General features: G+C 43.5%; 2 protein-coding genes across 13 annotated transcripts in view; one reads left to right on the top strand and one right to left on the bottom strand.

Moving 5' to 3' along the window:
* Pik3r3 (phosphoinositide-3-kinase regulatory subunit 3) overlaps nucleotides 1-15262 on the top strand; it is an 80992-nt gene extending 65730 nt beyond the window's left edge. For both annotated transcript variants that reach the window (XM_021660605.2, XM_060379800.1), the window contains 4 exons: nucleotides 948-1124; nucleotides 4346-4420; nucleotides 4786-4956; nucleotides 11807-15262. In XM_021660605.2, coding sequence (XP_021516280.1) covers nucleotides 948-1124; nucleotides 4346-4420; nucleotides 4786-4956; nucleotides 11807-12005 — 622 coding nt within the window. In that variant the 3' untranslated portion in view covers nucleotides 12006-15262. The remainder of the gene's footprint in view (nucleotides 1-947; nucleotides 1125-4345; nucleotides 4421-4785; nucleotides 4957-11806) is intronic.
* Mast2 (microtubule associated serine/threonine kinase 2) overlaps nucleotides 14471-24166 on the bottom strand; it is a 157752-nt gene continuing 148056 nt past the window's right edge. For 6 of the 11 annotated variants that reach the window (XM_060379788.1, XM_060379790.1, XM_060379791.1 and 3 more), the window contains 9 exons: nucleotides 24014-24123; nucleotides 23540-23694; nucleotides 23168-23442; nucleotides 22875-23069; nucleotides 21876-22102; nucleotides 21594-21716; nucleotides 21026-21162; nucleotides 20742-20935; nucleotides 18886-20461 (listed from right to left, as the gene is read on the bottom strand). In XM_060379788.1, coding sequence (XP_060235771.1) covers nucleotides 18939-20461; nucleotides 20742-20935; nucleotides 21026-21162; nucleotides 21594-21716; nucleotides 21876-22102; nucleotides 22875-23069; nucleotides 23168-23442; nucleotides 23540-23694; nucleotides 24014-24123 — 2939 coding nt within the window. In that variant the 3' untranslated portion in view covers nucleotides 18886-18938. Of the gene's footprint in view, nucleotides 14704-18885; nucleotides 20462-20741; nucleotides 20936-21025; nucleotides 21163-21593; nucleotides 21717-21875; nucleotides 22103-22874; nucleotides 23070-23167; nucleotides 23443-23539; nucleotides 23695-24013; nucleotides 24124-24166 lie in introns of those variants that run through there. The other 5 variants (XM_060379789.1, XM_060379794.1, XM_060379797.1 and 2 more) reach the window with 4 other exon arrangements.

Below are 24166 nucleotides of genomic sequence, written 5' to 3'. Positions count from 1 at the left end.
TGGAAAGTGCCAGGACCATGAACAGTTCTGGCTTTCTTTGTTCTTTCTTTTGTCGGGGGTGAGGGGAGACAGCTGGCCTTGGGCTTCAGTCCTGTTCTGTGCTGGCCTTGGGTATCAGTCCTGTTCTGGACTGATAGACTGCTGCTAGGGGAGGGGAGAGGCGATTATCTCCAGGATCAGGGTCATCTAGGCCGGTTTCCTGGCAACAGTACCTCTATGAGCACTAAGGTCAGCCCTTCCCTGCAGCTGGCTGGATCTGCCTAGAAGCAGCAAGGCCAACTGGCCTGATAGGTTTTAAACTTTTTATCTCAGTACCCCCAAAACCTAGTTTTTAATTCTTTGGTCTCACTCTCCTTATAAAAACTGTCTCTGAATTCCATCAACTGAACTGCCATAAATTCAACTCTATTGGGCTGCCTCCCAACTTACTGACTCAGCTGAACTGACTCTGCATGCTTCTGTCTCCTGGATTAAAGGCATGCCTGTATTCCACCCAGGTTATACAGACCTAGAAAGTCTTTGGATGTGATCTCTTGCTGGAGCAGCCATGTTTCTGTATTAAAATCCCTCTAGACCTCATACCGTTTCAGTGGCATTTTGTCAGTGTTCATACAGTGTTTGGTCCTGACCCCAGTATAACATGTGCCCATTAAACTGCAAACTCACTAAGAGGAGAAATGGTTGCTTATTTTTTTTCCTAATATAGCCCATAGTCATGCTCTTATGATTCTAGCTGGGAAGAGTGGCACATGCCTATCATCTCAGCTGTTCCAGAGGCTGAGAGGCAAGAGACTTGCTTAAGTCCAGAAATTCAAGAGCAGCCTGTGTAGCACAGTGAGACCCTGCCTCAATCAAACAAACCCCAGAAGATATTTGGACCCTGTTTATGCTTCATGATCCTTCTCCTTTTGTTGTTACTTTAGCCTTAATATGTCATATTTTTACAGAATTATGATGAATTATGATAAATTGAAATCACGCCTTGGTGAGATTCATGATAGCAAAGTGCGTCTAGAGCAGGACTTGAAGAAACAAGCTTTGGACAACCGGGAAATAGATAAGAAAATGAATAGCATCAAACCTGACCTGATTCAGCTGCGTAGGATCCGTGATCAGCACCTTGTGTGAGTAGTCCGTGCTGAGGGACACAACAGCATCAGGGTATTGAACTAGGAAACTAGAAGGTGGTATCTAAGAATTTAGTAGCAGGAGGCCCCAGAGTGGCATGAGTTAGACTGCAGCACTGCACTCCATGCAGACAGTTGGGAGAGCTCAGAAGAAATTAGCAGAGTACTCCAGAGGGAGAGACATGTTGGGGCTGCAGGGGGCTCTGTTATTGAGTTGCTTTGTCTTTTGGTTGTTATTAAGAACGTGGGTATGAACACTCATGTACATGATTTTGTGAATAGGTGTGTTCTTTTGCAGACATGAGAGGAGTTGTGTGGCCGTTGTGTTTGTGGACCCTTCTCCACTGTTTAAAAGGTGGCCATGCTCACACCAGTGGTGCTAGTCAAGAATCACATCTTAATATATTTCTAATGTATTTCTTTCTAACATCTTATTCTTTCCGGTTTGTTTCATTTGAGATAGGGTCTCATTGTGTAGCTCTGGCTGTCCTGAAATTCACTATGTTGACTAGACTGCCCTCAAACTCACAGAAACCCATCTGCCAGTGCCTTCCTGATGCTGGGATTAAAGGTGTGCACCATTACACCTGCCCTCATTTTATTCTTATTTAGAGAGAATATAAAATACTGGTACATCATTCTCTTTCTTTGAAGGCAGCTATATTCACTACTGTCCACCATGTACCTTTTACATAGAAAATATTTAAAGTCATTGACTATTGAAACTTTCCCCATTAGATAGACACACAAATGTGAACACATGTTTCTCTCTGGAACTCACTGTGTAGACCAGGCTGGCCTCAAATTCACAGAGATCTTCCCACCTCTGCCTCCCGAGTGCTGGGATGGAAGGTGTACTTCAGCACCTCCTGGCTAGTGCACACCTTTGATACCAGCACTTGGGAGGCACAGGCAGGGGATCTCTGTGAGAGTTCGAGGCCAGCCTGGTCTACAAAAGAGAGACCAGGAGAACCAAGGTTCCACACAGAGAAACTCTGTCTTAAAAAACCAAACCAAACTAAACCAAAAACAACAACCCCCTCCCCCAAGCAAAACAAAACAAAATAAGACCAAAAAATCACCTAGGAAACTAAGGAGCACAAGATCCTTTGTCCCAACCTCTTGACTGCTATCATTAGCTACTTCCTTGGTTCCTAGTCATTGATTTTTTTTTCTTTCTAGTTGAGAGATAGGTATCTGTGAATCTAATTTTCTTTCTGAGTATGACTACTAACAAACTGCAGCTAACCCCCCTGAATGACCAACAATCACGTATATCACCTTTCAGAGCTCTAGCATTTTTATACCCTCTGAAAAGTCCTCAGAATTCTAAATATCCCACAATCACATAAACTATCTGCAGCTGGCAAAAACCACCCCTCTACTAGAGCACAAGGCAAATCATGGTCAGCTTCTGCAGAGCAGCCCCATAGCCTCACACCTAGGATTAAAACTCTTACAATAGTCCTATGTTCTTTAAAGAAACCAAAATTCTAGAATTCCCCCTACAGAAGCCTACTGTTTTCCCTATGCTCCTCTTTAGCTCTTTCCAGCTTCATCCTTTTCCTCAGTCTGAGACATTAGACCATACAGCCAAGTAGATATATATATATCTATATATCTTGCTAAGTGAGGCAAGGGTGAAAAAAGGATATGTCATTATTATCTTTTTTTTTTTAATCTTAAAACGATTATATAAGAAGGTGGGCAACTTTGTGACTGGGACCAAACCATTTATTCTTTTGTTTCCTTACTTTTCAGAGGTGTCCTAAGTTTCTTCCTAGAAGGGGCACCTTAATTTAAGGAGGTTGGGGATTAAGAGGAAATGGAGAAGTTGAGGAGATGGAGGAGCACTTGTTATAAGCCTAAGGACCTGAGTTTCAGTCTCTAGCCCCCACATAAAAGTTAGGTATGGCCACAGCCATCATTAAACACGGTCCTGGGAGGCAGAGGCAGGTTGATCCTGGGACTTTGTTGAATAGCCAGTCTTACTGAAATGGTGAGCTTTAGTTTCAATGAGAGACCCTGTCATAACAGAGGAAGACATCTGTCATTGTTTCTAGCTAGAGATATTGTAGTGTGACTTACTAAATTTAAGTCTCTTACTCATTGTGGTTGTCTCTTAATAAAGAGATCAGTTTCTTTGAGCAAAGAAAATGTTGGTGCTAAGGCTGTTTAGAGAAAGGTGTCTGAATATTTTGCTAAAAGAAGTGATAGTGTAGTGGGATAGGATAGGATGGTTATGAATAAATCACATTTTACCTCTTTTCTAGCTTCACTCAGTGTCAAAGATGAAATCCAGGTTAACTGAAGGGAAATTATTCCTGAGAAAGTCCAAAAATGTGACTTTTAGATCTATAAAAACTTAGTTGTGATGCCAGGTTATATAGTGTACTTGGGGTCAGTGACAGATACCAAGATGATCCCAGAGTTGTGAAGATTCTCTTAAAAGCATCCCACAAGTAAACATTTACTGTGTATTGATTATCGCTGCTTACACTGTTTAAAACATTGTCAATATGGCCATCAGCAGAAGAGAAATCTCTTTAAAACAACTTACAGTTTTGTGGGGGAGACAAGCATAAACAGTAAAAATATACAAATTTCTCCAGGGGCTCTGAAGACAGTAAAATGGTAGAGTAGGCCTTAGCCAGGACAATTTGGGCAGATGCTCTGAGATGATGTTTATAAAGATATTGAATATTAAGGAAAGGAGCCTTGGTTGTTGATGAGCAAGTGTTTTGTTCTTGTTTTTTTTGAAACAGGGTATTTCTGTTTTAGCCCTCGATGTCCTGGAACTCACTCTGTAGACCCAGCTAGCTTTGAACTCATAGAGATCTGCCTGCTTCTACCTCCCTGAGTGCTGGGATTAAAGGTGGCTCATGAAAATGTTTTCATACTTCACTTTTACATTCCTTTTTTAGGCCATGGGCCTCAGTATGTTTGAATGCAAGTTTGTGTATGCTTCTAGAATAGAGAAGAAAGAAAAGATACATGCCTAATTTCAAGTACTTTTCTGTTTCTTCCTTTTTTCAGGGAAATTGTGGTATTAATTGAGGGAAAAGTAATGGAAAGATTAATTTAGGGAAAACTCTGGCCACTCTTCTTGAGACTAGGAAAAATAAAGGTTCCTAGACTTTTAAAGCCTGTCTGGTTTAAGCATATTTACTTTGTCCATGCAGTTAGTTAGATTCTGACAAAGTCTTCTCTCTTGATAGGTGGCTCAATCACAAAGGAGTGAGGCAGAAGCGCCTGAATGCCTGGCTTGGGATCAAGAATGAGGATGCTGAGGAGTAAGTCCTTCCTGCCACAGGGCTTTCTTCTCAGTGTGAGGTTCCTCCCACCATGCATGTGGAAAGTTGGCTCCCAGGGTCACTTGCAGAACAGAGGACTTTGCACCTCTTTTCAACTGAGTTACCCGAAGAGTACACAAGAGTATACAAATTTGACTGTAGAAAGTCTCCACGTGAAACCTGGATGCATATACTGCCATTCAAATGTCTTAGCTTATTGAATGAGTTGTATAGTTTCTGCACCATAGTAAAGTTGTTTAAAACTAAACACTGATCTAATTTTTATAAAGAATGAGAACATTTTATTAACTCTAGATATAAGAAAACTGATTGCTAGAATAATATCTCAAATATTTAATTTTTAGAAGCTATTTTATCAATGAGGAAGATGAGAACCTGCCGCATTATGATGAGAAAACCTGGTTTGTGGAGGATATCAACCGAGTACAAGCAGAGGACTTGCTCTATGGGAAACCAGATGGTGCATTCTTAATTCGCGAGAGTAGCAAGAAAGGATGTTACGCTTGTTCTGTGGTGTAAGTCTTCTCTGGGGATATGACCTTTTCAGATCTCCATTAATTAATGAAAGTCATCATCATAAAATTGAGATAGAATTAGAGAATGGTGTGATAAGTTATGGTTACCGTCTGTGTTTATCTAATGGCTTCAGGATGTAATGGATTTGAGTCTGGCCCTGATGCATCCTTGCTGTGTAACATGGGCACATAACTTACCTGTCTCCTGTCTAGTCTCACCTGTAAAGCAAAGGGAATAATAATACTTGCTGTGAGGTCAATGCTACCTATTAATGTTATTATGGTAATAATGCCACAGTAAGTCACAGTAGAGAGCAAAGAAAGGTTACCAAGTGACTGCTGTCAAAGAAGGCAAGGTTTAGACAATGATGGATGTTTACCTTCACACATAGAATATAAGTATAAATATAAACAACATGAAAGCAGAGGAGGGACAGCCAAGGCTACACAGAGAAACTGTAATTATTTGGGAGAAACAAGGGGAACAGAAGGCAGCAATGGAATATAATATGATATAATATACATATAATATACATATGTCTCAAAAGCCGTACTGGGGCTCAGAAGGTAAAGGCACTTGCCACAAGCTTGATGACCTGAGTTCAAGGCTCACATGGTATTAGAAGAAAACCAACTCCTTCAAGTCGTTTACTGATTTCCACATGCATGGCATGTATACATAATATGTGTGCCCCAACATAAAGAAATAAATGTGCTGGGTGCCATGGTGCATGCTTTTCATCCCAGCACTAGGGAGGCAGAGGCAGGCAGATCTCTGTGAGTTTGAGGCCAACCAGATGAGTCCAGGATAGCCAGGGCTACACAGAGAAACCCTGTCTCTAAACAAAACAACAACAACAAAATTAATGGAATTTTAAAACCCTTTAAAAAGTCACATGGAAACCCATTATTTTGTGCGTTAACTTAAAACAAAGGAGGGCCAGATAGAAATGATAAATGAAAGGGATTTACAGAGTAGTGAGATTTTAAGCATAAACTATCACTTAGTTCCTAGGCTTCATTTCCTAAAATATCTAAGATAAATAGAATAACTGTGAAATAACTATCATTAGTAGGCCTTTCATGTGTGGAAATGTTTATTCTGGTTGGGGAAAAAGAGAGTTAGAGGTTTGTGGAAGAGGTGTTAGAACTGGACCCTAAAGCATGAATGCTGTCTGAGGAGAAGATGAAGGCAGAACTGCACTGTATCACTGTATTATTGTCATCTAAAAACTGGACTACTTACAGCATCCCAGTTTTGTTTGATTTACTCTGCTTAGGTTGTGTGAGTAGAAATGACAGAGAGGGCAGTGCTTACCACTTCAAGTCTTACAAGAACAAGGAAAAGAGGATGGCAGCATGTCTCCTACAGCTGATAAACAGTTTTAGCAAAGTGGCTGGCTACAAAATTAACTCACAAAAATCACTGGCTCTACACAAATGACAAGTAGAGTTAGAAATAAGGGAAACACTTTTTACAGTTGCCTCAAATAATAAAAATATCTTGGAGTAACTCTAACCAAGAAAGTGAAAGATATGTGTATGATAAAAACTTCATTTAAGTCATTTAAGAAAGAAACAAGAAAAAAATCAGAAGATTCCTCTAGGTTTATGGTTTGGTAAGGATCAACATAATAAAAATGACCATCTCCCCAAAAGCAATCTAACCCACTCCCCATCAAAATTCCAATACAATTCTTTTTTTAATATTTTTTATTTTAATTTTTATTAATTACACTTTATTCACTTTGTATCCCCCCTGTAGCTCCCTCCCATCTCCCCTCCCAATCCCACCCTCCCTCTCCTTTCTTCACCCATGTCCCTCCCCAAGTCCACTGATAGGGGAGGTCTTCCTCTCAAGTCCTTCTGATCCTAGTCTATCAGGCCTCATCAGGAGTGGCTGCATTGTCTTCCTCTGTGGCCTGGTAAGGCTGCACCCCCCCTCAGGGGGAGGTGATCAAAGAGCAGGCCAATCAATTCATGTCAGAGACAGTCCCTGCCAATACAATTCTTTACAGATCTTGAAAGGACAATTTTCAGTTTCATATGGCAACACAAAAAACCTAGGATAGCTAAAACAATCCTGAACAATGAAAGAACTGCTGGAGGTATACCATCCCTGATTTCAAGCTGTACAACCGAGCAATGATAATAAAACCACATAAAAACAGACACATTGAACATTGGGCTTGAATTGAACATCCAGATATAAATCCACATACCTCTGGACACTCTGGCTTTTTTATTAAAAACAAAACAGGTGTCTATGAAGACCCAATGGAAAAAAGAAAGTTTCTTCAACAAATGGTGCCGGGCAAACTGGATGGCCACATGTAGAAGAATTTAAATAAATCTATACTTATCACCCTGCACAAAACTCAACTCCAAATAGATCAAAGACCTCAACATAAAATTAGGTGCACTGAACCTGATAGAAGAGAAAGTGTGGAATAACGTTAAAATCAGTTGGCACAGGAGACAGCTTCCTGAACAGAACACTGCCAGCACAGGCACCAAGATCAGCGATTAATAAATGGGACCTCATGAAGCCGAGAAGCTTCTGCATAACAAAGGACACCATCATTGGGACAAAGCTGTAGCCTACAGAATGGGAAAAAGGTTTTACCAACTACACATCCAATAGAGGACTAATAACTAAAATATAGAAAGAACTCAAAATACTAGATAGCAAGAAAACAACCCAATTTAAAAATGGGGCACAGATCTAAACAGAGAACTCTCAAAAGAGCAATCTCAAACGGCTGTGAAACAATTAAACAAATATTCAACATCCTTAATCATCAGGGAAAATGTAAATCCAAACTACTTTAAGATTCCATCTTACACCTGTCAGAATGGCTAAGATAATAACATAAGTGACAGCTCATGCTGGTGAGGATGTGGAATAAGGGGAACACTGCTCCATTGCTGGGGTAGTGTAAACTTATACAGCCATTATGGACACCAAGTGTGGCTGTTCCTAAGAAGAATGGGAATTATCTGCCTCAAGATCCACTCTACCACTCTTGAGCATATATCCAAAGGATGCTTCATCTCATAGAAACACTTGTTAAACTATGTTCATATATATAATAGCTAGAAATTGGAAACAACTTGGATGTTCTTCAAGAGAAGAAGGGATAAAGAAAATGTGATACACTTACACAGCAGAATATTACTCAGCCATTAGGAAGATGAAATGGTTGGACATGTAATCCTAGCACTCGGGGAGGCAGAGGCAGGTGGATCTCCATGAGTTCAAAGTCATCTTGGTCTACAAAGCAAGTCTAGGACAAAGCAAGCCAAGGCTACACAGAGAAAACCCTGTCTCGAAAAACAAACAAAACCAAAAACAAACATACAAAAAGCAGGTAAATGGACTTAGAAAAAATATCACCTAGAATGAGCTAATCCAGACCTAGAAATATGGTATGTTTTCATTTGTACGTGGATATTAACTGTTAAGTCAATGATAATCAGGCTACAATCCATAGAACCAGAGATTAGGTGTAGAGTAAGGGACTAGGGAGAACAGATAGATCTCATTAGGAAAGGAAAATAGAATAGTGATGGATGGATGGGAGCAGGGGTGGAACAGGAGGATCAAGTGAGGATGGGGAAGGAAGAGGAGACAAGGAAGGGAATATGGGGAGAGAATTAAAATTAAGGATCATTTGAGGGGTTAGATGGAAGCCTAATACAGTAGAAGCTTTCTAAAATACATACATATATGAGATGATCCAATTGAAATTACCAAAGAATTGGAGAGACAAAGCCCCAACTGGCCATTTCTTGTCACCAAATGAAGCTTTCAGTTACAGGATTGGGTCACACCTAATTGAGTTATTGGCCAAAGGGATCCCATGGAGAATCTCTAATCGAGGCTGTTGCCAAGGCCCTAGGTTGTTCTCCACAAACTGGCAGTGAGGCTCTATTGCTGAAGACAGCACCTATATAACTCATTGAATATGGAGAGATTAAATCCATATTTACATGAGATTACATAAAATTGTTACTCATATTGCTTCAGTGTTTTTGGGACGCAGAGTTACTCTGTATGCTACTAAAAGAAACATAAATACCAACCCAGCCACAAACCCTTAGGACTGACAGTGGTGGCCTACCTGTAAGATGTGCTACTGCAGTGGTGGCACAAAACTTGTGGAAGAAACCAATTAATATCTGATTTGACCTAAGGTCCACTCCACACCCAGCACTGCTTGGGTGATCAAGAACCAGTGACTATAGCCCAAGGACCTAGGGTAAATACTACTGTTCTTTAAAAAAGTTAAAAAAGGAGCAATAAAATGACTTCTAAGGACATTCTGCTGTGCAGTACAGATCAGTGCCATGCTTAGCCATTATCGAAGAATCTTCCTGGCTGGGTGGTGGCAGCACAAGCCTTTAATCCCAGCACCTAGGAGGCAGAGGCAGGCCGATCTCTTGTGAGTTTTGAGGCCAGCCTGGTGTACAGAGCAAGTTCCAGGACAGCCCGGACTACACAGAAAAACTCTGTCTCAAAAACCCCACAAAACAGGATTTTTTCATCTGTAGCAGATGTGAACAAATAGTTACATGCAGACATTTAGATTCAGAGAATGAGAGACCTTGGAACACTTAGCCATTCATCAAATTCTTCCCCTCAGGACTCAGGGAAGAGGAGACAGAACGAGTGTAATAGCCAGAGGGCATAGAGGACTTTTAAGAAAACAGAGCCAACTAAATCAACATGATCCAAGTTCATATGAAGTCACAGAGACTGAGGCAGCCATGCACAGGGCCTGCATGGCTCTGCACCAGGGCCACTTTGAATATATTATGGCTTTCAGTTTAGTGTTTTGGGCGATTCCTGAATGTGTAAACAAATAGGTGTCTGTTTCTTGGTGCCTTCTTTTGGGCTCTTGCCCTTCTGTTTGTTTTTTTCTAACTTCATGTGTTAGAAGCCTGTTTATTTCTAATGAGAGACCGAAAGGGAGTGGATCCATATGGAGGGAAGGTGGGAAGGAACTGTGAGGAGTAGAGGGAAGGGAAATTGAAATCAGGATATATTATGTAAGGAAAAAAAAATCTGTTTTCCTTTTTTTTTTTGTTTTGTTTTGTTTTGTTTTTTTGAGACGGGGTTTCTCTGTGTAGCCTTGGCTGTCCTGGACTTGCTTTGTAGACCAGGTTGGCCTCGTCTGCCTCTGCCTGCTTGAATGCTGGGATTACAGGCATGCGCCACCTCGCCTGGCAAAAAAATTCTATTTTTAAAAAAAGGGGGAAAAAGTCAACAAAACACCAAGAAAGCAGCCTCAGTCACACAGAAAAAGCATTATGCATCATGACTAAATAAAAATCATTTCAAGAAAGCAAGGGTGGTTTAACATAGGAAAAACTCAACTAATGTGATACTATAATACTAGGAAAGGGGCCCCATCATGTATGTTCAGTATGTTCACAAGGCATTTGCAAAATACAATTCTTTCATTTCCTAAAACAAGACAAAACAGAACATTTGATAAACTAGGATTAGGGGAGACTTGTATTTAAGAAAGGCATTGTGATTGAGCCAGAAGTGGTGGCATACCTGTCTTTAATCCTTCCTAGGACTCAGCAGCAGAGGCAGGTGGATCTCTGTGAATTCCAGACCAGCCTGCTCTGTGTAGGGAGTATCAAGACCTGCCAAGGTACACCATGAGACCCTGTCTTTAAAAAGAAAAATGTGCTTGGAAAGGAAGAGGCAAAATGGCCTTATAAAGTTGCAGATTACAGCATTGTGTTGTATGTGTGTATGTATGTATCATACACATATATAATTACTTATATTTTTGGATAGGGTCTCATGTACCCCAGGCAGGTCTTAAATCTGTTGTGTATCTGAGTATGACTCTGAGCTTCTGATACTCAGGCCTCTGTTTCCCATGTTTTTGGGTGCTGCCATGCCCAGTTTATAAAAAAATGTATTTCTGTGTACTAGTAATGAATAACTCAAACATGAAATGACACCATTTGAAAATATGAATTGCCTAGGAACTAAACAAATACAAGTTGTACAATGATGTCTGGGAATCATGACTGACAGAAGACTCTACTCAGTGAAGATATCAGTATGCTAATATCTACAGCAGTGGTTCTCAACTTTCCTAATGCTGTGACCCTTTAATACAGTTCATGTTGTGGTGACCCCTAACCATAAAATTTTCATTGCTACTTCATAACTGTAATCTTGCTGCTGTCATGATTCATAATGTAAATACCTGTGTTTTCCAGTTGTCTTAAGTGACCCCTCTGAAAGCTTCATTCAACTTTCAAAAGGGGTCACAACCCACAGGTTGCTGATCTGGAGGCAGTTTTTCTATTACTCTTACACCTACTCAGCTCCTTGAAATGTGATAAACTTGATTTTCTTCCCTCAAAAATATTTAAACTATCAGTACTTCATAAAGTTGATCTATACAATTATCAAACAAGCAAACAAAAAAACTAAAATCCACATTTCTAGCTGAATATTTGCAGAATTAAACAAGATTTTTTTCTAAAATTCCTGTGAAATGCAATATCCAAAGCAATTTCAAGAAAGTATGTAAGTTGTAGGACTACCATCTTGATTTCAGAATTCATGATTGTAAGCTGTAGCAATCAATAGCCATAAGAAATTAAGAGGATAGACATGTTATGGAGTAACAGGAATTGAGGACTGAGAGATTAGGTCTACATTGGTGGTGGTTTTAGCCTCTGAAGTCAGGCCTTTATGAGGCACAGTTATGTTTGATTGACAGGATGCTTCTGCATGTGATCCTTTGTTAACAGTTGCTCTGAACTTTGTCTGTCTACTGTCCCACCTTAGCATTTTTCCCTGGTGTCTTTTCAGTGCGGACGGGGAAGTGAAGCACTGTGTGATCTACAGCACTGCTCGAGGATATGGCTTTGCAGAACCCTACAACCTGTACAGCTCGCTGAAGGAGCTGGTGCTCCATTACCAGCAGACATCCCTGGTCCAGCACAATGACTCCCTCAATGTCAGGCTCGCCTACCCTGTCCACGCACAGATGCCCTCACTCTGCAGATAAGCGAGGGGAAGAGACATGCTCTCCAGCAGTTTTTCCTGCGGTTTTTATTAGACTCTGGTTGAGGGTGTTCTTTCTACGTAGACTGCTTGTTTTGCACAAGTGATTCTGTGAATGTGAAATGGAGAGGCCAAGCAGTAGCTGGCCAGGATTTGGGGATAAATGAGGGGCCCAGGGTCTCTGGACTCAGTTGTGCTGCTGCACTGACATACTAAGCTGGAAGCAGATATTGGTTTCATGGGCGTTTTGTTTTGTTGTCAGGCACCTTTGAAAGAACAGTTAAACTTGTTTGGGGTGGGGGTGGGGTGGGGATGGGGCCTTTATTTGGAAGCCTCTGAAGAGTCCATGTCCTCTTGTCTTCATCTCTGAGAATGGAGCAGGTCATGGTTCTGTTGGGAGTTGTTTTGCTTTGATAGTCTCTCCCCCACCAAATAAGAAGCCAACTCTGGCTTTGTGGTAAAATGGGGTTTGGTTTGGAGGAAGGGAAAAAAAAAACAACCAAAGGAAAATAGGGAGGTATGGGGTTTCATTTACAGAATCTAAACTAAGGAGGTGAAAGACTCCTTTAATTGATGTTACTTTAATTGTACCAATGTAATTTAGACTTCAGCATCTTACCATCTCCTCCCTCTAAAGCACTGTGTTCATAAACCAACAAAGCAGCATCACCAGACCAAGGTCTAAGGCAAGAAGGACATAGTAACTGAATGTACACTTCTGTATCAAAACTTGAAAGAAAACTAGAGATGTGAGTTTCAACAAACACTAAAATTGGTCAGTGTGTTTCCCTTTGCCCTGGCCTTGTTTCTCAGAGATAAGGAATAGAATTATTTTGTGTGGATAGTGAAGTTGGTGCTTATGTGGTGTTTCTTTAGTCTAATGATGTTTGAAACCTTTGTAAGTTGTTTTATGAGTGAAGAAAAGGTGCAATCCAGTGCTTTTAGATGGCTTGATATACCAAATAGAGAACAACATTGTTGTGTGCTTCCCCAGGTTTAAAAGCCAAAACTATACAAGGGTCAATATGCCTTCATTTCCCCTGCCTTTTCTGGGTAGGGTTTAGGGAGCCATAGGTAGCTAGAGGAGGACTCAGTTTATGGTCAGAGACCTCAGTAAATCACAGGCACATGGGCCCTGGTGTCCAGGGTAAAAGGCCCATCATATTACATGTTATTTTATACTGTGGTTGAACTTTTGCCAGAAGAGGGGATAGCATTGGAGTTCAGACTATCTGGGGAAATAATCTACAGGCTTTTCTATTTATTTGCCTTTTATTGTGAGCCTTCCATTAAGGCAGTGGGCATAGTCTGCCCTCATGCTTCAGTAACTGTGATTTTAGGCCAGGAATCTTCTGCTCCATGTGGTTTAGACCTTCCAGCTAAGTGAAGTGAGGTAGAGGGCAGACATCTATTCCTGGCTTCACACTCTGTTAAATGAGTCCAGCTGCTCAGAGCCAATCCTGGAGCCATAACAGGCTCAGTCTGACTCAGCTGGCTGAGCTCAGTGAAGTGCAGCAGACATTCTAGTTGGACAAGATAAGCAGCCTGTACCTGGGTCTTGGCTCATAGGGCTTATAATCAGGGAAGATTGAGTTTGGGGGCCAAAACAAAGATGAATGTGACTTTCCCTGAGCACTTACTCTGGTGACAGTGTCTAGAATGAGCTGCAGTATAGAGGTAGATCAAAAGTTTTAGAAAATCATCACAATGAGGATAGGAAGGAAAGGGCATGTTATTTATTGTTGGCTTTTCTTTGCTGATGCTCCAATATGGAATGAGAGGAAATTGACCTCCCTCAGCCACTGTTGAATTTTTCAAAATTACCAGCTTGAAATCTTGCTCAGTTTACCAAGTAATGTCAGGCTATTTGCTGATTGGCATACCTATGTGACTTCACACCTGATGTTGAAATTGCTGAAGCCATTACATGCTCAAGATTAGGTGCAAGGAATCCCTACCATCTGACACTAAATTTTTAGTTGGTCCTGAATGCTTTTTCCCCCCACAATTAAGTAAAAATGGAATAGGATACACAACTTTAGTGTTGAATAATGTCATTATTTTATAGGCAGACATGGAGGATGTACAGGAGAAAGCATCTTAGCATCTACTCCTAGGCTAGACTGTGGAAAAGTTTTTCAGTCCTTTATTCCTTTAAGTGATCACTTTGTGGGGGCTGAGACCCAGGATCATTTTAAAAATTGGAATTTATATTTTTCTGACAAGTTGCCACATGATTTACTTGATCCTGAGCTGTGGAAATGGCATAAGGACCAGCCTCCTAACAGTAGCCCAGGTGTCTGAGGGAGTCAACATGCTGCTATTTATTGCTCCATGGCTCAGAAGCAGGTATTTTCTTCTTCCCAAGTCTAGCTCAATGTTTTGTCCCATAATCTGGGTCCTGGCATTGTCTCTTTTGATATCTTAACTGTAGTCTCATTGACCGAAGAAGAGGTAAAGATACACGGCTTTTTTTTTTTTTTTTTTTTTTTAATAACAAAACAGTGCTGTTTCTACCTGGCATAGTTGAAGCATAGGTAGGTTATCTATGTTCTTGTCACTGTTCCAGCCATGGATGAAGACATCCTATAGCTTCACTCCTAATACATAGGATCTCCACATTTACTTCATACTCCTTAAGCCAGTGTGACGTCTTCCCTGGCTCCTTGGTGCAAGGTACCAGCTCCATGCATTCTTCTGAGCTAAAAAAATAAAGATAAAAAACGTATCTGAGCAATTCCTTTTTTCTAGGATGATGTCTGCTGCTAGTTAGGACACCAGAGTAGATCTCTGTGAGGTTTCCATGGCACTATAAAACAGAGGGTCCATGTGTGGTCCTTTGCTGCCAATGCTCAGTCTCTACTTACTTAGCTCTAGCCATTTGTGACAGCCAGCCTTGTTTCCTTACAAATCCTCGCATGTAACTTTGGTACCCTGTTGTTTCTTGTGAAGAATCTATTCTGTTGTCTTTGATGTAATAAAAAAAAAATTCATGTAGTTTATGTAAAAATAACTCAGAAGGAAGCCAATTGTATCTTGTGTTGGGACAATTCATAATGTAGTTCCTAGACCACTTTTGCAAATTGTTCTTGTCACCAAATGTGTTTGGACATTGCTGTGCATTTGTGGGGACGGGGTGGGGGAAAGGTAAGGTGGTAAGGTGAGCACATTGTTGGGTTTTTTTGTTTTTTTTTTAAACCTTCTCCAAGACTTCTGGATGGTCTGGCTGACTTCCAGATGCAATAAAGACACGGCAGTGAAGCACCTTTTTGTTTTCTTGGCATGGAGGGCAGTGGGCTTGAGGCCGTTAGGGAGGAAGGGGTTCTGCAGTCTTGGAGGCTAAACTGGGGCACAAGAGGCTCTCTCTCCTGTGAGAGGAAGTCAATACAACAAACCTATCTACCCCAAAGAGCATACAAACTCACTCAAATACTAATTAAAAAAATTAAATGAGAACCATTTCTTCCCCTTAACACCCATTTCAATGTATATTTTATTGGTTTTCATGCCAGAAATAAGCGTTTTCTCATTATAATCTGGGGTTAGGAGAAACTGACTTAGTCTTCTAGTTTGTCACTTTATCCACGAACAAGCTGTAAACTATGGATGATATTTAATCCCTAAACAGTCAAAATTACCTCCTGCCCATTGCTCCTTGAAATCTCCAACAGGACATAGTGTCTTTGAGAGTATTTTCTCCTTTTTGTTAAATCACAATAGGTAGCCCTCTTCCAACCAAGGCCATCCTTCATATATATTTTTGGACTCTATTTCCTTTCACGTCTGGAATATTTTTTTTTCCACTCAGTTCCTCAGGTGGATCATTCCCATTTTACATTTTAAAATGGCTGGGTGTATAGCACTAGAGATAGCCATTTTTCTAGAAGACCCAAGTTTAGTTTCTGGTACCCACATGGCAGATTTAAAAACATCACAGTTCCAGAGGATGTGACACCCTATCTGGCCTTGTGGCACTACATGCATTTACAAAACAAATTGGGTGTCCTTATTCTACTCTTAAACTCTAGTCATACCCTTATCATTTTCCTTTCTTTACAGCAAGAGCTGCCTCAATGGCTATTTCCTCACTTGAAATTTCTCTATGGGTCATTACTCAAAACTGTAACCTCTGAAATGTTAAATAACCAATGTTTCTGTTTTCTTCACTAAATCCACTCCACTACAACCCACTCACCTAATTCTCTTCTGACATGTCTCATCTTTGTGGCTTTTCTAGTCTCACCTTAGGCCTCTTTACTTGGCTTGCTTCCATCCATCACTTAATTCACCTACTTATATCTAGGCAAGACCACTGTAAGATATCTCATATTCAGTATATTGAATGTAGCACATGAATAATGCAGGGTGTGGTGCTCTGAATTAGAATGGCCCCAGAAGGCTCATATCTAAGTACTTGGTCCCAGTTGGTGAAACTGTTTGGGAAGGACAAAAAGGTGTGACCTTGTTGGAAGGATGTCAGTTGGGGTAGGCTTTGAGGTTTCAAGGCTCCTGTGAGTCCCAGCATTCCTTCTCTGCCTCCTGCTTGAGGACCAAGCTGTGAGTTCCCAACTCTTTTTGCTATCATGCTGATGCTCCACTACCATGGATTTAAACCCTCTAAAACCTTAAACCCAATTAAACTAGTCATAGGTTTTGTTTTGAAGACATGGTGGATGTAGCCTTGCCTGTCCTGGAGTTCACTATGTAAACCAATCTGGCCTCCAAACTTAGAGGTACTCCTGCCTCTTGCCTCCTTCAGTGTGCTCTGCCATACCTGCTGGATCTAACTTCTAATTGAGGATCTCATTCCCTATTTCAATTTTTTTTGTACTGGCAGTGTCTACTAAGTGTTGAGGGGCCTTTTGGGTTTCCTTTCTCATTTCACTCTGTATGTTTCCCAGGCAGTCCTTATCTTATGTAATTTTAATTATCACCTATCACCTCATAGTTCCTTGTTGTTGGCAAGTTTGTGCACTATTCCCTGGCGTATGTGAACCACTGCAGCCTCTCTATACTACAGCCAGAGAATAGACAGGCTAAAGCAAACCTGGTACCATGTAACCTGAAGTTGTCTTGAGAAACTCCTCACACCCAGCAATGTTCCACTTGGGTTGATGCCCTTGTATTTATATCACAACATGACTGGTGGCTGGGCTTCCTCCCACTCTCACTTCCAACCTCCTAGGACTGTTTCCAGAAAACTGAAGGGCTTCCTTCCTCCTATCTACCGCCTTCACCTATGCTCTGGTGCTTCTGACATGAGACAATCACTACCTTCTTAAGCCATCCTGTGATCTTCCAGGCAATAACCTGTGACCTGTTTTCATGACCCAGTACAGCAGCTCAGGCTTTGCAGCTAACACATAACAAGAAGTTACACAACTATCAGAAATGAATAAGGAAGGCATCCCAGATGGACCAAATATCCCTTGGAGCCATCAAGTCTTTTAAGCCTTGACATACCAAGCCTGGTTCCCTGTCCTGTGATGCTATGAACTCTGACCTCTGACCGTAGCACCTGATGTACTTCTATTCTGAAAAAGAAGCAAACCATATATAACCCTAGCTACTAGCACATAGCTTTTATGTAGAAAAGCTTCTGTTCATGTTGTATAGGAACCTGTTATTGTCAATCAAATTTCTGGCGTCTTCCCCACACAGAATGACAAAGCTGCAGTAGTCCAGAAGACCAATCTCTAGGTCTTCCAGTACTTCTGTCAGAGGTAGGCATTTGATTATGGGGCAGGTAGCAAAACCATCAGTTCAGTGATTTTGGAATTCTGGCCTTACCAGAGAGAATTTTCCAGATTCTCTACCATCTCTACCACACCACCAAGCTGGCTTCCTACCCTGTAGTGTTACATCCTCTTACCTACCTTACCTACCTCCCTGGGTCCCCTGTATGTTTCCTCTGTCTTTCCCTCCCAAACACTACCTACCAGTACAGTTCTAATCATTAAGGCTGCTCACTGCAATATTTACCAGCAGAAGCCCCAACTTACAACAGCCCAGAAACAGTCTGTCACTAAATAAATAGGCAATTCTGTTTTCATCTCATCTGGCCTCTCAGCACTTTATGAAGCCACTAGACCTTCTATTTTGAAGCTCTTTCCTCTCTTGTACCTTGTGTTTTGAAATGTGTATTGACTGAACTCTGACTGAACGCTGGACCTTTTTGGGGGGTACACATTTCTACCACTGAGCTATACCTCCCAACACCTTGCCTTTAATATTGCTGTGCCAGTGGTGTCATTGTGATAAAATGTAGTTCATTTCCATTTTTATTTCCTTCTGGATACCCCATATATAGCTCAAAGTAAACAAATCCCAAGTTAAAACTCATCGCCTCCTTGTGCTTTTTCTTACTAGGGAGATAAAGGTTCTAGAATCAGAGGCTCAAGGTCTAATCCCAGCTCGGTCCAAACTATATTGCCTTGGGCAAGAAAACTCATTTCTTTATCTATCAAGCTGGAGTATTAGTGGCCACAAATCCTCTTTCAGTGCTCTGTAGTCTCAGAGCTGGTTTGTTCCTGTGGACACTGGTGACTATGCAGGACAGTAAGCCACAGTCTGTCCTTGAACTGCAAGACCTAGTTCCAGTTTGAATTCTTTTTGTTTCTTTGAACATAGTCGGCATATTGTATATGCTACATTATGGCCATTCTTTCCTGAGCCACTCCCTACTCTTACACCAGAAAACTTACTATCCAGCATAGTAACTTGCTATGTCCGAGCTCACTTATTTCACGATTTGAGAAATGTAACTGGATTAGGTTCTCTTCCTGAGACTGGGAATTTAGTTTTTACAATCCCTGCGGCAAAAGGCCCCAGGCTGACAGTCCTGTGTATAATGACCAATGGAAAGAAGCAAACAAAGGCCAAGATGGTTTCCAGGAGGGTGTATTACACAGGTGAGTGCAAGAAAAGCAAACAACTGCTATGTTTGCTTTAAAAGCTCATCTGATGTCAGTGCTAAGTCCTGATGCTTTTGCTGGCCCCCAAGTTCTTGGCTTCTCCAGAGCAGGCTGGGCCCAGTTTCTGGACTCAGGGAGTGGGCTCTGCATGGAATGTCCTGCCTCGTATCTCCTGAGGCATCAGGCACTTCGGTGATGCTCAGGGCTGGTTCCTCTTTCTCCATTTGTTCACATTCAGACTCCCATAACCAGTTTTGGCTGGGGACTTCACGAAGTGGATAGGTCAGCCCAGCGACGCTAGGTGGCTGTGGCTTCTCTTGCTCAGGAGATAGGTTCTTAGAAAGAGTTGGAGCTATGGTGCCTACATCTTGAGAATTAGTTGGTTCACCTGTCCTTGTTATCTTTTTGTTTGGGGATGCCCTGTCTGGACCTTCAATAAGGAATTTCCAGGACCATGTCCCCGGGTTTTCAGAGGTGGAGGTGGCAGCAGAACAACTGGTAGGGGTAAGTTCTGAAGAGCTGGGACAAAGTGCAGCTAGTGCCTGTGTGTGGAGGTGCTGGGCCTTCCAGCAGCCTTCAGAGGGTGTGGGGCTTGTGGGCCCAGATCTGCTCAGGCTAGGGACTTGTAAGGAGTTGGCAGCTTCCTCAAAGGCTTGTGGCCTCCAGGGCCGCCTCTGGCAGCACCCTGGAACTTCTATTTGGGGGGAACCTAGTATCACCCCTGTTAATAGGCCTGAGAATACAGGACCCTGGTTCTTTAGATCCCTGTGCAAGAAAGTATCCTCTTCTCTACCCTCTCCTGAACTTTTAGGGGGTAGATTCTGGCCCACTTCTGGGTGGGGCCCCAATCTTGGCTCCTGTGTGGTTTGGCTGTTCTCAGGCTCCTCATCAGTGTCATCTTCGGAGGAATCTACTTCCCGGATAGCTTCTTGTTTTTGCAGTGACTCTCGGCGTTCAGCTCGATCCTGCCGGAGGGTCCCCAGGGCCCGTGAAGGAGCAGGCTGCAGCACCCCCTTTCCTGGAAGTGGACCTTTCCCAGATAGCACACTTCTGGTTCCAATTACCTCCAGAGGGCTGGCATCCCTGGGTGGCAATTCCTTCTTTAGCTCGCTGTGGGGCAGATCAAGACTATGCTTGCGGGACGGCGCTAACTTCTTCTCAGCAGCTGCCAGTGCAGCCGCCAGCTTCTCAGCAGACTGCACCCTCTTAAGTAGTGGGGAACGGGGTGGCTCTGCACTTTTGGGCCGTGAGAGTTGCCTACCTAGTGGAGGAGATAAGTGAAGTTTGGTAGGAAAGGCCTGAGATCCATGCCCAGACAAGGGTGACGGGGAACGCTGAGGCGAAGCTGCTGCTGCTGGTGGAGAAGGGGTGTGGGCCAAAGGTGACAGTGGGATGCTGCCTGCTGACTTGCGCCGTGGAGAGCGGTACTGGCGCTGGAGCTTGGGTGCCAGACCATGTAGTGAGCTGGGCCGTGTGTGTCCAGAGCCAGCAGGGGAGCTGGGCACACTGGAGCTGGGAGAGCTGCTCTGTGATGAATTCCCTCCCACTTTGGATAGTTACATGGATGGATGGACAAACAGAAAAAGGAACATCAGTGTTAGCTGTTAGAAGTTACCAAGTGGCAAGGCAAAATCCACTTTATACTACTGAAGGGCTAGAGTCCACTTAATCTCCACCCACTCCCCTCCCACCAATTCCTTCTGAGATTTCTGGTTCTTCAAGGGTGGGCTCAAAGAGGTTTAGAGTGGGGCCCATGGGAAGCAGAAGGCTCAGGTTCATTCCTAGTTCCCAAGGGGTGGTTTCTGATTGCAGGGGGACCCCTGTACCTGAGTGTAGAGCATCAGGGGCTACCCGGTAGCCCTGAGGAGGAGATCGGGGAGACAGGCTGTGGCTGTGTGTTGGAGAGCCCGGACCACTCTCCCCTGAGGACAAGGAGCGGTTAAGCGAAGAAAGGCTGCGGCTGGTGTGTAGCAAGGAGGCCTGCTTGGTGATCTTCCGGAACAGGGAGCTTTTTTTTCTGCTGTAGAGATAAGGGCGCATCATACTATAGGCCTGGAACAGGCTATACCCCAGGCTCCTAGAGTAGGCCTCGGGACCAAGTCTGCCTCACCTTTCTTGCCCATCCTTGCCCCGGCTCCGTTTGCTCCTTCTGGCCATCTTGGCTTTGTAGCTGCCTTTCCTAGCTGGCCCCACTTTAATGGATGTGTTCTCCAAAGGAGTTGTTGAAATTGATACCTTGTTTCCACTCTGGGAAGCCAAGCAGAGAAAAGCATCAAACTTTGGCTAAGGGTGACCATTATTTTCTTGTTTTGTCCTCACCCTTCCTGCTCCATAGCTTCAGCTTTTGCTCTTTCATAATAAGCGCTGTTTTCCCTCAGATGATAAAAATGATTCCAAGTGGCACCCCAGAGAGGCTTAGGAATGGGAAGACAGCAGGGCCTCTCCTGTCCTGCTCATTAGTCTAACTTGCAGTTTAGAAGGGCCCCTGGGCTTTGGCCAGCAAAGGTTAATTACCATATGGAGAAAATCCCCTGTACTGAACATTCAAATTCTGCACATCCCTACATCTATCCTTAAGATAGATGTATGTGTACCTGACCTTCCTATTCCCCTTAGCTAGTCCAGGCCATAAGTCTAGGCCAATCACGCACCACACAGACAACATTCCCAGCACTAACCTTCAGAATAAGCTCCACCACTTCTGTATGGACTAGGCCATGCACAGGCTCACCATTGACATGGGTGATGAGGTCACCCTGACGAAGCCCTGCTTCACTGGCTGGACCACCATCCTCCACATGCTGCCCCAGGAAGAGAAAGAGTCTTTAATTTGGAGCCTGGTTCTGCTGCTGTTGAGCCCTGAACACCACCCTTTGGTTTCTGTGAGTAATGTGGGCAGATAGGCTCTGGTGAGGGAGGGCGGAGTAACAAAGCCTGGACAGCAGCCTGGCCCAACATACCCACACCATGTGGTGTACAGTGTAGACATCTGAGTCACCCATGTAGACACGAATGGCTCTCAAGGTGAAGCCATACTTCTTGCCAGCTCGGTGAATGATGATGGGAGGCCTCAAGCTGCCAAGGGCTGGCAAGAAGTCCCTGCTTGGAGAAGAGTCCCTGGATGACGGATTAGATGACTGGGAATGCGGGGACATGGGGCTGGCCAATGGTGAGCAGGCATGGTGTTCTGGAGAAACAGAAACCAAGACTTAGTGATCTTGACCTGGCCACGATCCGAGCCTGGTCCAGGCGACTGATCTCAGCCCATTACTAGTCATGGACAGAGATAGGACTGAGACAGGACTTGAATCACAAAACATCCTCATCTGCACAGAGCTTTTGGGGCTCTGGGTTATGGCACCAACCTAGAGAATAGTATAACTAGCATTTATGTGTGTATGATGGACTACGTAAGCATGCCATAAGCATTTAAACATCACAGTCATCCTGTGAGCTCATTATTTATATCCAATTAAAAATTTTAAATAATTTATTTTTATTTTATGTGAACTGTGTTTTGCCTGCATGTATGTCTGTGTGAGGGTATTGAATACTCTGGAACTGAGTTACAGACAGTTGTGAGCCATGTGGGTGCTAGGAATTTAACCAGAGCCCACTGACCCATCTCTCTAGCCATATATATATATATATGGTGCTATATATAAAGAACTAAGAGTTTCAAGTGTCAGTGTATTCAAGATCAGGAACCTTCAGTGCTGATGATCTGAACATTAGCTTTTTGCCCCAAAGCCTGTGCTGCTTAAGCCACTACAATCCTGCCCTCTGGTGCACATGCATCATATCAACACCAATCTTCAGAGACCTCCACTTGCATGGAAAGGAGGCAGCCTCTCAGATACCTATTTTATACCCCCCCACCGCTGTGCAGAGACCCCTGCAGACCCCCAGCTTCCCATGTCCTTTCTATGAGTTTTACCTTAGTTCCCTGGTAGCCTTACCTGAAGGAATGAGGAGGGAAAGGGCTGTAGCTGAAGCTGACTTGATTACTTTGTTGACAGGGCGAGTGTTGCGCTTCTCTATAGAGTCCCCTGAGAGCAACCGGTGACGAGCCCTTCGCACAGCTAGGTCGCTGATGGCTTTGGCTGCAGCTTCCTCAGCTAGCTGTGGGGGCTCATGGCCTCGTGTCTCCACGGCTGTGGGCCCAAGAACACAGTAAGATCTGCAATAGAGCTCAGCCTCCCTCCCTATCATACACACCAGCCTATGCCTTTCAGCATTATCTGGGCCACACCTGGACAAGACCCACTGCTTTGTCCAGAAGGCTCCTCATCCAGCTTCAGCTGCCTCTCCAACGGTCGTTCAGGAACAGGCCCAGATGAACTGTCTCCAGATGGGGGCGTGAGGACCCATATACCCTCCTGCTGTTGTCTCCGAGGGGTAATACTGGTCTCCTCAGGGCAACGAGGCCCATCTGGGAGGCCTGAACAACGGTGTCGCACTGTCATTGGAGGACTTGAATCACTCTCTGTGTGGGATGACTCAGACACAGACAGCCGCTTCCGTAATCTGTGAAACAGAAGGCCCAGGTAATGTGGGACGTGGACCAGGTGGTTTCTCTCACCTGCCTCTGCTGAGGCTACTTTAGCGAGCCCCAGGTGCTTACATCTCGGGAGAACCAATCACCCAGCTTCGGTCTCGGCTCTTCAGCCCTGCCAAGCCATCTGAGCGATCTTCCTTCTCCTCACTCAGGCTGCGTTTGGTTGGGGGCGGTGTCCGGCGTTCTTCAAGCAGGGACAGCCGCTCCATGCTACTGTAAACCTGTGGCCACAGGAGACACATGGGATGGCTCTGACACGTGTACCTTTAAAGGAACAAAGGCTCTCCCTGGGGTCTGACAGCCATGTATCTGAGGGAACCCTTCCTTTTGCCCCACCTCTCTCTAAGCTGCGTATCTTCAGAAACTGTTCTCCTGACCTGACTGGCAGGGCCTACGGTGATCCTACAAGCCCCTGCTCTATGTAGCCCTAGTCCTCTGAGCTCACGTTCTGGAAGTGGTCCTATCAGAATTCTCTGGGCCTGCCCCTTGGCAGGGTTTCTTCTCCCAATCCCCCAGCAGTCTGGGCTTCCTCAATCACACCTTGCTGAACCTTGGAGAGCAGGAAGAAAACTGTCGGATCTCAAGGCATCCATCCTCACTCACTTCCTCTTCATCCTCAGAGTCCACATGGTGGTACCGTTCTGAACGAGCTGGACCAAATACACAGTTTAATTAGCTCCTAACCCAGGGATG

The sequence above is a fragment of the Meriones unguiculatus genome, chromosome 3 (assembly GCF_030254825.1).
Source record: "Meriones unguiculatus strain TT.TT164.6M chromosome 3, Bangor_MerUng_6.1, whole genome shotgun sequence".
In the NCBI taxonomy this organism is placed as follows: Eukaryota; Metazoa; Chordata; class Mammalia; order Rodentia; family Muridae; genus Meriones; species Meriones unguiculatus.
This window is presented reverse-complemented; position numbering and strand designations above follow the sequence as displayed.